Below are 14,489 nucleotides of genomic sequence, written 5' to 3' on the forward strand. Positions count from 1 at the left end.
CCCAAGGAAACCTAAACATATAAAAGAAAGCAGGCTACACCATTAGTCGCTTCATCCGGAGGCTCACTGATGTTACCTAGAATGATGACAAAACGTCTGAAAATGAACTTTCTAGCTCAGTGAGCAAACTTACATCCAGTACCTGGAGAAAAATATATGTTTGGGTATGATATTGTGGAAGGGAATATTTAAGAAAATGGGACATGCCAGATGACTCAAAATATCCAGCCCATTAACTTGCTGTGTCCCTAAATTGGGATTGTGATGCCAGTGGTGGTCACAGGTTGGGGTCTGATCTTTGCTTTTACCAGTGATGGAAGTTTTCTGAGAGCTTGCATCATCTTTGTTTGTTTAAATCTTCTCACAGCTAGGATACAGAAGTAAATTGGGGTGGAGACGAGCTTCAGTTATATAAACCAGAATTTTGACGTCTGGTTTACATTTGAGAAATTTCCAGACAGACCACTTAGATAGAAATCCACATGTTTTGTCCAAAACCAATATACGCACGTTCATACCGCAAATGAATCGCTCAGTATTTTGACAGTTAATGCACCTAGGGGTTTCTAATATACGGCTGCATTCCAAGCCTTCAAAAGGCATTCCGAGTTAAAATCAAGTATTTGAGAACCTTCTAACTGTGTAAATAGGAAAAAAGGTTAAGTAGTGTTAGTCACGAGTTGGGCGAGTGGGTGAGAAATAATGTTTAACCTAAGTTCTGTGGTATTCCTCTGATATTTGTCCAGTATCCACTACAGGCAGACTTGCAGGAACTGGAGAAGGCCACTCAATTCCTTAAGGCTGCTCCACCATTTTGTTAGATCATGGCTGATCTTAACCCAACCACATTCCTCTGCCTTAACTATGCATCCCTTAATCCCTTTACCGAGCAAAAGGTTATCCATCTCAATCTTGAAAGCTCCAATTGCCCCTAGAGGAAGCAGCGAAACCTCATAGCGAATTACAGGCAAATGAATTTTAGTGTGAGATGACTTGTTTTGATAGAGCAAGGAAAGGTATGGTTTTTAATAGAGTGCAGGAACATTGTCTGCATAGCATTGACAGTGGTGGGATAGTTTTGGAAAGACACGAATAAACCATACAGTATCCTGGGGTTTCCAGATTGAGGTTCAGAATACAAAAGAAAGCAAGTTGTGACAAACATGTATGAAACTGGTTTGGCCACAAGTAGACCATTCTTTAGGAAGGATACAAAGGTCTTTGAAAGAGTACCGATAAGATTCAGAAAAATGGCTCCAGGATGATGACCTTTAGTTATATGGATAGATTGGAGAAGCTGGGCTTTTCCTTTGGTGAAGAGATGATGTAGAAGAGATTTGATAGGATTTGAATAGATTGTGTTTAAAATTATCAGTCTTGACAAAGCACAGAGAGAGAAAGTAAATGCATTAAATTTAATTTGCCGCTTGTCTGCCTGTTCTACCAACCTGTGACATATTGAAGTTCTCCTGTATTCGCCTCAGAGTGTACAATACTTCCAAAGTTTGTGTCGTTGACAAATTTTTAAACTGTGCCCTGTTCATCCAAGTCATTAAGATTTGACCAGGAAAAGCAAGGATCCTAACACTATATCCCTGGGGAATGCGGCCATAAACTGCCTCCTAGTCTCCAAAGCATCTGGTCACCATCACTCTCTGATTCACGTCACGTAACTGATTTGGATCCATTCAGTTGCTGTCACCTTTGTTCCATGGGATACATTTTTACCAATGGATCTGTTGATTCATTTTATCAATGGTCTTTAAGAGGTTCATATACATTACAGCAACTGCATTACTCTAATCAGCGCACCCTGTTGTGTCTTCAGAATACCCAAACACAAGTTGCCCATGACAAATCTGTGCTGACTCTTCCCCCAATAACTTGCAGTTGTCCACGTGACAATAAATTTTGTTCAAGATTATAGTTTCTAATATCTTTCCGAACACTGCAGTGAACGTATTGGCCTGCAGTTTATCTTTACACCTTTTCCTAGACAGGATTTGGCTCTTACAATTTTGCAATCTTCTGGCTCCACCCATGTATCCAAGGAGGACAGGAACTTTGAAAATGGGGCATTGGCCCATCGGGCTCACTCCGCCATTCAACATGATTGTTGCTAAGCCTCCATCTCAATGCCATATTCCAGTTCTTTTCTCGTATCCTTTGATATCTTTAGCTTCTAGAAATGTGTCTGTTTCCTTCTTATTCTGTGCCTTCACCTCCACAGCCTTCTGTGGTAGAGAATTCCGTAAGTTCACCACCATCTGAGTGAAGAAATGTCTCCTCATCTCAGTCCACATGGCTTAGTGTGTATGCTGAGGCCATAACCCCTTGTTCTGGAACCCACGGCTGGGGGAAACATGATCCCATGCATCCAGTCTGTCCAGCCCTGTCAAAAATTATGTATTTCAAAGAGATTCCTTCTTATTCTTTGAAACTCTCAATAATGTAAGCCTAGTTGACCCCATCTCTCCTTGTAAGAGAAACCTGCCATCTCAGAACTCAGTCTGGTGAATCATTGCTGTACTCCCTCTATGGCACTTCTATGTTTTCGGCAGTTAGGAGATTAAAACTACACATGACCCTTCAGGTGTGGTTTCACCAAGGCTCAGTAAAGCTGCAGCAAGACTTCCTAGCTCTTATACTGAAACCCTCCTGCAAGGAAGGCGAACATACCATTTGACTCCCTAACTGCTTACTTTCTATGAGCAGTTTCCATGTCCGTGACTACCTGGTCAGGTCCACGACCCCCAACAACCCACCCTCCATCCTGGCACCTTTCCCTGCAGGAATTGCAAAACCTACGCCCACACCTCCTCCCTCACCTCCATCCAAGGCCCTAAAGGAGCCTTCCACATCCATCAAAGTTTTACCTGCACATCCACCAATATCATTTATTGTATTCGTTGCTCCCGATGCGGTCTCCTCTACATTGGGGAGACTGGAAGCCTCCTAGCAGAGTGCTTTAGGGAACATCTCTGGGACATCCGCACCAATCAAGCACACCGCCCTGTGGCCCAACATTTCAACTCCCCCTCCCACTCTGCCGAGGATATGGAGGTCCTGGGCCTCCTCCGCCGTTCCCTCACCACCCGACGCCATGGAGGTCCTGGGCCTCATCTTCTGCCTTGGAACACTTCAACCCCAGGGCATCAATGTGGACTTCAACAGTTTCCTCATTTCCCCTCCCCCCATCTCACCCCAGTTCCAAACTTCCAGCTCAGCACCATCCCCATGACTTGTCCTACCTGCCTATCTTTCTTTCCACCTATCCACTCCACCCTCCCCTCTGACCTATCACCTTTTGCCCGAAACGTCGATTTTCCTGCTCCTCGGATGCTGCCTGAACTGCTGTGCTTTTCCAGCACCACTCTAATCCAGAATCTGGTTTCCAGCATCTGCAGTCATTGTTTTTACCCATGTCCCTTTGTACATCAACCTTTTCCCGTGTATCACCATTTAAATAATAATCTGCCACTCTGTCCTTCCTACCAAAGCTTCACATTAATTGACTTTATACTGTGTTTGCCCACTCCCTCAACTTGATTAAATCACCCTGCAATATCTTTATGTCCTTCTTGCCACTCTCACTCCCATTAACATTTGTGTCTTCAGCAAACGTGGAAATATTACACTTGATTTCCCCCATCCAAAGCTTTCATAAATATTGTGAAGAGCTGAGGCCTTAGCGCTGATTGCTGTGGTAACCCACCTTCCACTCCAAATAAAAAACACATTTTTTCCGATCTATTTCCTTTCTCAGTCCATGCCAGAATATTCGCACCAATCCCATGTGCTTCGATTTTACACAAAAACCTCTTGCGTTGAACTTTACCAAAAACTATCTGAAAATACAAATACACTTCATCCACTGGTTCTCTCTGATCTATTTTACTCAGTACATCCTCAGAAAACTTGTCAGTTTACCAAACACACTTACCCTTCTGACAATCCATATTGATTTTGTGTCTCACTGTTGGTATTTTCTTAATGTCCTATTACGGCATCCTTTATGATAGACTCCAGATTTTTCCTTGCTGCTGATGTTAGACTAGCCAGTTTATAGTCAAAAAGTGGGGCACTGGAAGAACCCAGCAGGTCAGGCAGCATCCGAGGAACAGGCGATTCGACGTTTTGGGCATTCCTGATGAAGGCCTTATGCCTAAAACGTCGAATCTCCTGTATCTGGGATGCTGCCTGACCTGGGTTTTTCCAGTGCCACTCTTTTTGACTCTGATCTCCATCATCTGCAGTCTTCACTTTCTCTTTGCCAGTCCACAGTACTGGTTTGCTTCCTTGTTTAAATAGCGACATTACTTTTGCCACCCTCCTGTCCACCAAGACCATTGTAGAATCTTGGGACATGACAACGGTGCACTCACTATTTCCATGACCATCTTCTTTTGTTGGATGTAGATGTGGGTCCCAGGGAGTTTTTCCAGTCCCAATTTCTCTGGAATTTTTTTTTTGCTAATGCTAATTTCCTCCAGTTCCTCCTTCCAATAGACTCTAGTTTTCTAACAATTCTGGGGATTCCTCTTTAGATCTGGTACTGTCATTAATGTATTTTGTTAACCAAGGATGGGCCACTTGTACTGTTGTAGCCCTTTGCCTGAAAGCAGTGTTCTTTAAACAGTAACTCTCCCTCGTGTCATGCCTTATCATGAAGTTACACAAAGGTTTTCCTTTGTTTAGGTAGTATTCAATTGGACCACTTCACTTTCTGTTCCAGTGATGAATTCTATCATGTTATGATTACTTTTCCCCAAAGGGCCTCTCTCAACGCGATTATTAATTAACACCTTCTCATTGCACACAACCAAATCGAGGAGCGCCTGCTCATAAGATACTGCCTCCAACCCATTTTGTACACGTCAGGAATTCATCTGCCACATGTTATTCCTAATGTGGTTTGCTCAGTCTGTATGTAGCTTATCAGCACCTTTGGGTGCTGTAGTAGTGTCCTTGTTACATGTATCTTGGGTTCCTACATAATGCTACCCCTTGCCTTTTCTCTCCTGTTTGGACACATATAGTCAAATCCTAATGTTCTTTGCCCATTGTTGCTTCTTTGCTCTGATTGTATATCTAGATTTCCGGTGCCACTACTATTTCTCACTGCTGTGCTGACTTAACACCCAACCACCCAACTTTCTTTTCCGCTTTGCCTATCCATCCCAAAGATTGAATAACCTTGAATGTTCAGTTCCCAGCTGTCTCTGTAATCATTATCATATTGTATCCATTTGCAACTGTTTGCATTGTTAATTCATCTATCTTATTGTGAATGCTTTTTGTATTCAGAAATAGTACATTTGCACCTGTGTATAATGGTCAAATCGACATGCCTTGCACTCTAGCCCTATTTGTTGCTGAGCTTTGTTTCTTCCGCTTTTTATCTTTGCTTTCTATTTCACTGTCTTTCATTTCCTTTTTTGTTTCTTCCACTTGGTTTCTCACCTCCCTGCTGCACTAGTTTAAACCCTCCATCGTTATGCTAGTGAACACCTCCGTGAGAGTAACAGCCCTGGCCCTGCAACCAGCCCATCTTTTACCAGTCCCATCTTCCCTGGAATAAAACAACTGCAGATGCTGGAGATCTGAAATAACCAATAACAGAAATGGCTGAAGAAACTCTAGTCTGGCAGCATCTGTGGAGAGAAAGCAGAGTTAACTTTTTGAGTCCAGTGACCCGTCTTCAGAGCCTCCCCAGAGTCAGAGGAATGTCTGAATCCCTCTTTCCTATACAAAGCCTCCAGTTGGATGTTCATTTGGTTTGTTCTCCTATTTGTGGTTAGCAAATAGCACTAGGAGTAATCCTGTGAAGACTACTTTTGAGTTCCTGCCTTTTATTTCCTGTGTCCTGTTATGGACTAGGCCAGACCACTCAGAACATTCTTAAGCAGGCAGCCCCAGACTATAGCTTTGCAATTTGTTTCGGTAAGTGTACAGTGAAAATTACCCAGAGTAAGTTAGCTAGGTTGACTACTAGACAAAAGTTTATTCACAAAACTACACATTAAAACACAAAGAACAGAATAAAGAACCCCTGTAGAACTCAGTGTATCCAAATTAGACAGTTATGCTGTTCTGAATATACAGAACAGTCCCATTAAGCAAACTCCCTTTAAAACCCAGTATAAATGGAACACATGTTTACAGGTTGAAGTTGAAGGGCAGAAAGAGAGTTTCCACACAGCTCACTGTTGAACTCCTCACCAGTTCAGACTCAACTAAATTGGTCAGCTCAGCTAGAGAGCTGACCACTCCCCTATCTTTATACCGGTCACTTCTAAAACATGGCCACTTTGGCCTGAAGTCTCATCTGTTTACATATAAGCAAAAAGCCTCTCAAAATCCTTTTACATCTCTGTACCAAACCAGACTAATCGGAGCCCGGCCTGGTTTATTACCTCTCTGAAAAAAAATCAAGGACAGAGTCTCCTTGAGCCAAGACAGCTTTTAGGAAAAAAAAAGGGAGTAGCTTTGTGACACTCCCTATATTCTGCTTGCTGACCTCATCCCTCTTAAGTTGTTAATACCAAAGTGGACTACACCTTCTGGCTATCGCTTTCTCCCTTTTGTTTGCCCTGTGACATTCTTAACCATGACAACGTGTTATACTGATGTCACAGACACTGCTGCGGAAATGCTTGACTGTTTCTCTTATGATAGAATCTTCTATCACTATTGTTCTGGCACTTTAAAAAAAAATAACCTCCATTTTTACTTTAATGAATGTACATTTGAAATTCGCACCTAGTGAGTATTCAATAAGGTCACCTGCCCCACTAGATGAGCTTCTGTTTTCCATGCAGTGTCACTCTTCAATATTTTTGAAACTCACCCCCCCCCGTACATCTTTGTCTACCCTCTTTGATAATCTCACCACTCCAGTCTAGCCTCTTGCACATTTCTGATTTCACTTGCTCAGTCATAGGCGATCTTGTCTCAGCTGCCAAGGACTAACCTTGGAAATTTCCTACCTAACCCCCTCCCAAAAAAAAAACACACTACCACCACTTATCTCCTCCTTTTCTGAAAACCTACCACTTCTTTCTCAAACTCCATTTCTAAGTATATCATGGAACATTGGTAAGGCCAATGTTTGTCACCCATTCCTAATTGCCCTTGAACAGAGGGGCTTGCTTAGCCATTTCAGAGAGCAGTTAAGTGGGTCTGGATTCAGATGTAGGCTAGAACAGGAGGCTGGAAGAACACAGCAAGCCAGGCAGCATCAGGAGGTGGAGAAGTTGACATTTCGGGTATAACCCTTCTTCAGGACTGGGGGTGGGGTGGAGTGGGTTGGGGGGTGAAATGGGGTAAAATGGTGAGATAGTGATGGGTGAACACAGGTGTTGGGTACAACCTGATTGGTCAATGGATGGAACGAATCTGGTTGGTAGCTTGAAGGAAAGGTCAGTAGGAGGAATGGAAGGGAGGGGGAGGGGCTGGAAAGGGAGCTGGGTGATGTGTGGGAAGATTATTTGAAATTGGAGAATTCAATGTATTATCCAATCTACAGCATATTTTCCCATAAACTTTATGCAGGAGGTTAAGTTTCAGTTTTACAGTTGCCCCGAAGCTGACTTAGCTTTAAGCAGGGGATTGGAAACTAAGGGGATTGGAAACTAACTGAATTGTAACACCAGCATCTGTGTCTTGAAATAAACCAGCATGTTTTGGGGGAAAGTGCCCTTTCATTAGTGCCAGCTATGACCAGGGAAAGTTAAAATGTTGCCATATTTGTCCCAGATGTTTGCAACATTAAACAATCACTACATTGTTTCTTGTATTGACTTCCTCAAAGTTTCCAAAAAAAAACTTTGGATCTCTTTCAAGGGGACCTATAAGTGAAATGGCTGTCAGGTTTATACAGGCACCTGCTATCTTCAAGATGTACTGAAATGGCTGAGCATTCTTTGACAGTGCTGATGCTGTAGAATGGCCAGTATTCTTGTATTCACAATTAGTTGTTAAGTACAAATGCTTTAATGGATTTGAAGCATTGTTAGCTGCTTGGGCTTTTTCCAGTACAATATTGAGTTTACTTTGAACAGTATACTCGATCAGTAGCTCAGATTCACAGTCATTGTGGTGCAGGAGCAGGAAATTTTACTCGTTTAATTCCTGCTGGCTCTGTGGAACCATCCAGATGGTTGATCTTATTATATTCCCAGAAACCCAAATATTTCCTTCTCTCAAGTATGTATCCAATTTCCCTTTTTAAGCCATCCAGTGCTCAAGTCTTTAAATCTGTGCTCTGTGTTTTTGTCTTATCAGCTAATGGAGGTTTATATTTATCAACCTGCCATAATCCTGTACACTCTTACCAAGGAGAGCAACTCCAGATTCACCAGCCTCAACCTGTAGCCAAAATGCTGATCCCATAACCCATTCTAGTAAATCTGAGCAGCTCTGCTGAGAGTGGCCATACAATTAGTCTCCAGGTTCCAGGGAAGTATGTGAGGTATTATACACAATTAGACTTTAAACTGGCTACTTAATTCCAAGATTGAATGGAAGTCTAAAGGCTAGACAGTTAGCACTTCTGCTTGCATACAAAGCCATGTGATTTATGTTATTGTGGAGCCTTGGACTTATGAGTGTGGAAGAATCAGCAGGAAACATTTTTGGATTGGTTGTAGGCTTTCCTTGTGTATCACTGAACCCCTCCAACTAAAGTTAGCAAGAATTTTAACAGAGTGCAGAGAGAGAGAGGTGCAGCAAACTTCTTTGCAGAATGTGGGCGAGAGCTTTAATGGTCACATTAAAGAATGCTGTAATTAAAAGCTCTAATGAAATAAATCAAGTTTGTGAGAGTTTAACCAAGACTGGAAGATTCACCTAGCATTAGCCAGGTAGAGGAAACTCTGGGATAACCATCACTATAAAAGTCAGTTTGGTGCTGGGAGTCATCTGCCTGAAATACGACAGTGCAAGCTCTTGAAAGTTGAGAACCACTTTGGACAATGCAGTGTAGACTTAATGGACAGAATAAGGTGTGGCTGTGGAGGCAACTTTTGGTTATTTTGAGTTTGAATCAAAAACAACTTGTGCCACGTATTGGGATGAATCTGTGTTCTCATTTTGTATTGATGTTGATGGAGTAACCCTCTTTCCAAACTGTTTCTGTTGGTCCATTGTTCAAGCAGCTTGTACTGCTTTCTTCGGTTGTATTTTCAAACTCAGTTTCTGATGGAGACTTACTGGTTGAACTCTGACATCTTGTCCAAAGGATTGGGGGGTCAGCAATGTGTTTTGGCTGTGGACTGACATCCTGTCTGATTTGATAGACAAGAGGATCATAGATTATGTGTGATGGGCTAGAAGGCAGAGTTGAGCCCACAATTGGGTCAGCTTTGATATTACCGAATGTCAGAGCAAACCTGAAGCATTGATTGGCCTTCCCTCACCAGTAAGTCCTATAATGATTTCTTGATGCATGCATGCACTTTACTGGTTAACATTGGACTGTGGTCAGAGATGGTTACTTCCCAGGAAATATCATAGCTAAGATCTGCAGGCATTTTGTAACAAAACAAAATAACATTGAAAACAGACCTGGCCTGTCTTGCTGGGTAATTAGACCAGCAGTTACCATGCCACATTTTTCTGAAGAATTCCTTAGATTGTGCTGTTAAAGAACCTGAACAGGGAGCACTCTTTCAGCATAGCAACCCTCCCAGGATTATGCAAACATGGAACTCGCCTGTTTGTATTTTAAAAGACTTGCATTGTGCTCGAAATAGTGTAAGGGGAATGTGTATTTTACTGAATGACTGACTGTGAAAGCTCAGTATTAGCACCACACACTTGAGAAGCTCTGATTGCTTTTCAAATATTTTCTGATTTGGAGGTGCTGGTGTTGGACTGGGGTGTACAAAGTTAAAAATCACATGACACCAGGTTGTTTCCAAATATAGTTGGACTATAAACTGGTATTGTGTGATTTTTAACCAAATATTTTCTGATGGTCATTCAATGGAATGCTTTCTCTTAAACAGTGAGCGCAGCTGAATGTTTGAAATAATTGTGTTCCCCACATCATAAAGATATTACCCTGATACTTTAATTGGTTAAGATAGTGAGCCTTTCTAAGTGGAAAGACTTGCCTTTATTCGTCATTGCGTTGAGTATAGGAGTTGGGAGCTTATGTTGTGCCTGTACAGGACCTTCGTTAGGCCACTTTTGGAATATTGCGATTAATTCTGGTCTCCCTATTGGAAAGATGTTAAACTTGAAAGGTTGAAGAAAAGATTTCATCAAATCCCTACAGTGTGGAAACAGGCCATTTGACCCTCCAAGTCCATACCAACTCTCTGAAGAGTATTCCACCCAGAGCCATTCCCCTACATTTACCCCTGATTAATGCACCTAACCTGCACACCCCTGAACACTCTGGGCAATTTAGCATGGCCAATTCACCTAACCTGCACGTCTTTGGACTGTGGGAGCAAACCCGTGCAGACATGGGGACATTGAGCAAACTCCACACAGACAGTCACCTGAGGCTGGAATCGAACCCAGGTCCCTGGCATTGTGAGGCAGCAGTGCTAACCACTGAGCCACCATGCCACCTCTCAAGGATGGTGCCAGGGTTGGAGGGTTTGAGCTATAGGGAGATGCTGAATAGACTGGGGCTACTTTCCCTCGAATATTGGAGGCCGATGTTGTAAAATCGTGAGGGGCATGGATAGGGTGAATAACCAAGGTCTTTTCTCTGGGCTGGGCAAGTCCAAAAGTAGAGGACATAGATTTAAAGTGAGCATGAGCTGTCAGCGGAAGAGGTGGAGGCTGGTACAATTACAACATTTAAAAGGCCTTTGGATGGGTGCAAGGATAGGAAGGGTTTAGAGGGAAATGGGCCAAATACTGGCAAATGGGACTAGATTAATTTAAGATGTGTGGTCAGCATGAATGATTTGGGCTGAAGGATCTTTTTCCGGGTTGTACAGAACTGACTCTATCTCAAGTTTGAGTTAGCTGATTCTGTTTGAATACCAAACCAGGGTTCCTGTCCCAATTTTGCAAGTCTAATATGCAGGGACCTCTGGTGAGGACTGAATTAGATGTGATTGTGCTCTTTGCTACAGTTAAATATTTTGCTAACATCTCTCAATCATACTTGGCGACTTGAGTCATTTTGAATGGTGCCCAGCCTGGAGCTGATGGCTGCAGTGTGGGTGGGAAAATTTTGAAGTCACTAATTATGTCTGCTTGCTAAGACATGAAGCTTGTAACATTATTTTGCAACATGAAGGATTTTTTTAATCTTGCTTTGTACTCATCAGGATGAGAGATGTTAGAACTACAGAGTTAAGCCCTCTGGTCCTAGACTCTCCCAGAAGGGGAAGCAGCCTTTCCACAAATACCCTGTCAACACCCCAAAGAATTTTATACTGACACCAGGGTGTCAGTAAGGTTGCCTCTTGTTCTTCTATATTCCAGTGGGTCCAGGTGCAATCTACCCAACCTTTCCATGAGACAGCCCTTTCCTACTTGTTTCCTCATTTCCCCTTTCCCCCACCTCACCCCAGCACCAACCTTCCAGCTCAGCACTGTCCTCATGACCTGTCCTACCTGCCTATCTTCCTTTCCACCTATCCTCTCTACCCTCCTCTCTGACCTATCACCTTCATCTCCACCCCCATTCACCCATTGTACTCTTATGCTACTTTCTCCCCATTACCACCCCCTCTTATTTATCTCTCCACTCTGCAGGCACCTTGCCTCTAATCCTGATGAATGGCTTTTGCCCGAAACGTCGATTTTCCTGCTCCTCAGATGCTGCCTGACCAGCTGTGCTTTTCCAGCACCACTCTAATCTAGACTCTGGTTACCAGCATCTACAGCCCTTGTTTTTACCTACCTTTCCTACTTGTTATCAGTGAAGTGAACATGCCGTGGAGGGCCTCCAGTGTTAGCATACCTTTCCTTGGATAAGGGACCCAGAAACTATAGAATTCTTGTAGTGGTCTGACTAGTGTCTCATGTAGTTTGAGTAATATCTCCCAACTTTTACACTCCATTCCATTTGAAGTAAACACTGACTTTCTGTTTGCCTTCTCTATTATCCACTGTCTTTGGATGCTAGCTTTGTGTAACTCATGGTTGGGGACTTCCAAATCCCTCGGTTCTGTAGCTTTCTGCAGTCTTTCTCCATTGAAATAATATATAGTTCTGACATTGTTATCTGATTGATAGTCATAGAGGTGTACAGCATGGAAACAGACCCTTCGGTTCAACCCGTCCATGCCGACCAGATATCCCAACCCAGTCAAAAGGAATCCAATTGAAGAGGCTCGTTTCTCCCACAGCTGCAGCATTTTTATAACCATTGATTGAAGCATTCACTCTTCTAATCTCCCTATCATGTTATTTCCAGAGTTGGAGTCAGGAGTGTCCTAGAATTTCAATTCCTAAAGACTGCACAACAATGCAGGATGTAAATAACTTTACGTCTGGTTTTGAGAGTCTGAATTGGCTGCCTCAGGGTGGGCGGAGGGTGTTGGGGAAGGCAGAGAACGAGTGATGTAGCTCATTCTTCAAATGTTTCTGTAAGCATCTTGATGGGGGGGGGGGGCTTGATTTTGATTGAAACTATTCCACAGTGGAAGGCCAGTTGTGAATGTGAGTAAATCTTTCTAATTTCTGCATTGAGAATTCAGTGCCTTAATGTTGTAGCTGCAAGGTCATGGATTATGAAACTGTTCTCGTGTTTTTATATTTATTTCTCACCAGGGTGCTCCTGATATATGTAGGTATTTTGTTTGCAGCTTGTTGAAGCCCTGGAATCTAAGCTGGCATGACAATAGCATTTAAAATATGTATGAAGGAGTGATTACTCATGATTAATGCTTGTTCAACTTTTGTTTCCCAGCAGATGGACTCCCCTGCCTCCACACCGGCTCCCCCACCCCTTCATCTTCTGCCTCCCGTCAGTAGTGGCGTTGCTTCCCCTGTGGAGCAGATCATGGTCCGCACCCGTTCCATTGCAGTCAATACCTGTGACGTTGGACTCGCAACAGAGCCTGAATGCCTAGGGCCCTGTGAACCAGGGACAAGTGTCAATCTCGAAGGGATTGTCTGGCAGGAAACGGAGGATGGTAAGAAAATAACAATTTATGAGATTCCTTGGTATTTAGAGTTGTTATTGCATTGAAAGAACCTTTAATTTTCATTGAGGAAGTCATGCCCTTTTGGAGGGTGGTGCAAACGTCATGCCTTCTGCACCATAACAGTTCTCTTATTCTGTACTGACTGAACCTGGAATATATGACGTATGGACAAGGAACAGGAGTAGGCCACTTGGTCCTTCGATTCTGCTCTGCCATTCAATAAAATCACAGCTGATATGATTTTAACTTCAACTCTGCATACTGCAGATAATCTTGGGCACCAAAAATCTATCAATCTCTGCCTTTAAATATTTTCAAAGATTGTGCAGCCATTGCTTTTTGAGGAAGGGAATTCCAAAGACACTCAGTCCTTAGATTTTTTTCCCCACTCATGTATGACCTAAATGGGCAGTCCCTTATTTTTAAACAATGACCGCCTAGTTCTAGCTTCTCCCACAAGAGGTGAAAATCTTTCCGTATCCACACAGTCCTTTCAGGATCTTGTGTGTTTCAAGTAAGTCACCTTTGACTCTATAAACGCTCAGGGATACAAGTCTATGCTCCATAGTCTTTCCTCATAAGGAAGTTGGTTTATTCCAGGTATTAATCTAGGAAACCTTCTCTGAAGTGCTTTCAACACATTAACATTATTCGGTAAGTACCGTACTAGGTACTGTACCTAATACTCCAGATGTGGTCTGATGAGTGCCCTGTGTAACTGACGCATAATCTTTGTATTTTTACAATCAGTTTCCCTCACAATGAAACATGATATTCGATTTGCTTCCCTGACTACTTGCTTTCCTGCACACAAACCAATAGCAATTCACACGCCAGAACACCCAGATTCCTGCACCTCAGAGCTCTAAACTCTCTCACGATTTAAATAGTATGCTTTTTTATCCCTTCTGCCAAAATTGACAATTTTATACTTTCCGATATTATACCCAATTTTCCAGAACTTTGCCCACTTGCTTAACCTTCCCAATTCCCTTTGTAGTCTCCTTATCTCCTCTTTGTAGCTCACTTTCCTACCTATGTTTGCTTCATCAGCAAATTTCCCTTCATCCAAATCATTTTTATGAATTATAAAGTGTTGAGGCCCCAAAATTGATAAACCACTTGTTCCATCCTGCCAGTCTGAAGAAGGCTCCCATTCCTATTCTCTGCTTTGTGTTAGCCAGAAAGCATCTTTCTGTGCCAATATGTTACCACTATTAATCTGGGGACCTGGTTTGACACCTTTTATGACAGATCATGGAATTCGAATTGAACTTTTAAAAAAAATATGGAATTAAAAGTTTAATGCTGACCATAAAACTATTGTTGATTGTCAGGAAAAACCCATCTTGGAAAAGGAAATTG

At 42.6% G+C, this 14,489-nt stretch overlaps 1 protein-coding gene across 11 annotated transcripts in view; it reads left to right on the top strand.

Moving 5' to 3' along the window:
• The window catches only part of LOC122542586 (zinc finger protein 609-like), a 202,272-nt gene that overhangs the window by 76,109 nt on the left and 111,674 nt on the right, over positions 1 to 14,489 (top strand). For 8 of the 11 annotated variants that reach the window (XM_043680510.1, XM_043680503.1, XM_043680505.1 and 5 more), the window contains exon 2: positions 12,887 to 13,112. In XM_043680510.1, the coding sequence (XP_043536445.1) occupies positions 12,887 to 13,112 (226 nt within the window). The remainder of the gene's footprint in view (positions 1 to 12,886; positions 13,113 to 14,489) is intronic. The other 3 variants (XM_043680504.1, XM_043680512.1, XM_043680514.1) reach the window with 1 other exon arrangement.

This window comes from Chiloscyllium plagiosum, chromosome 40 (assembly GCF_004010195.1).
Source record: "Chiloscyllium plagiosum isolate BGI_BamShark_2017 chromosome 40, ASM401019v2, whole genome shotgun sequence".
Classification (NCBI taxonomy): Eukaryota; Metazoa; Chordata; class Chondrichthyes; order Orectolobiformes; family Hemiscylliidae; genus Chiloscyllium; species Chiloscyllium plagiosum.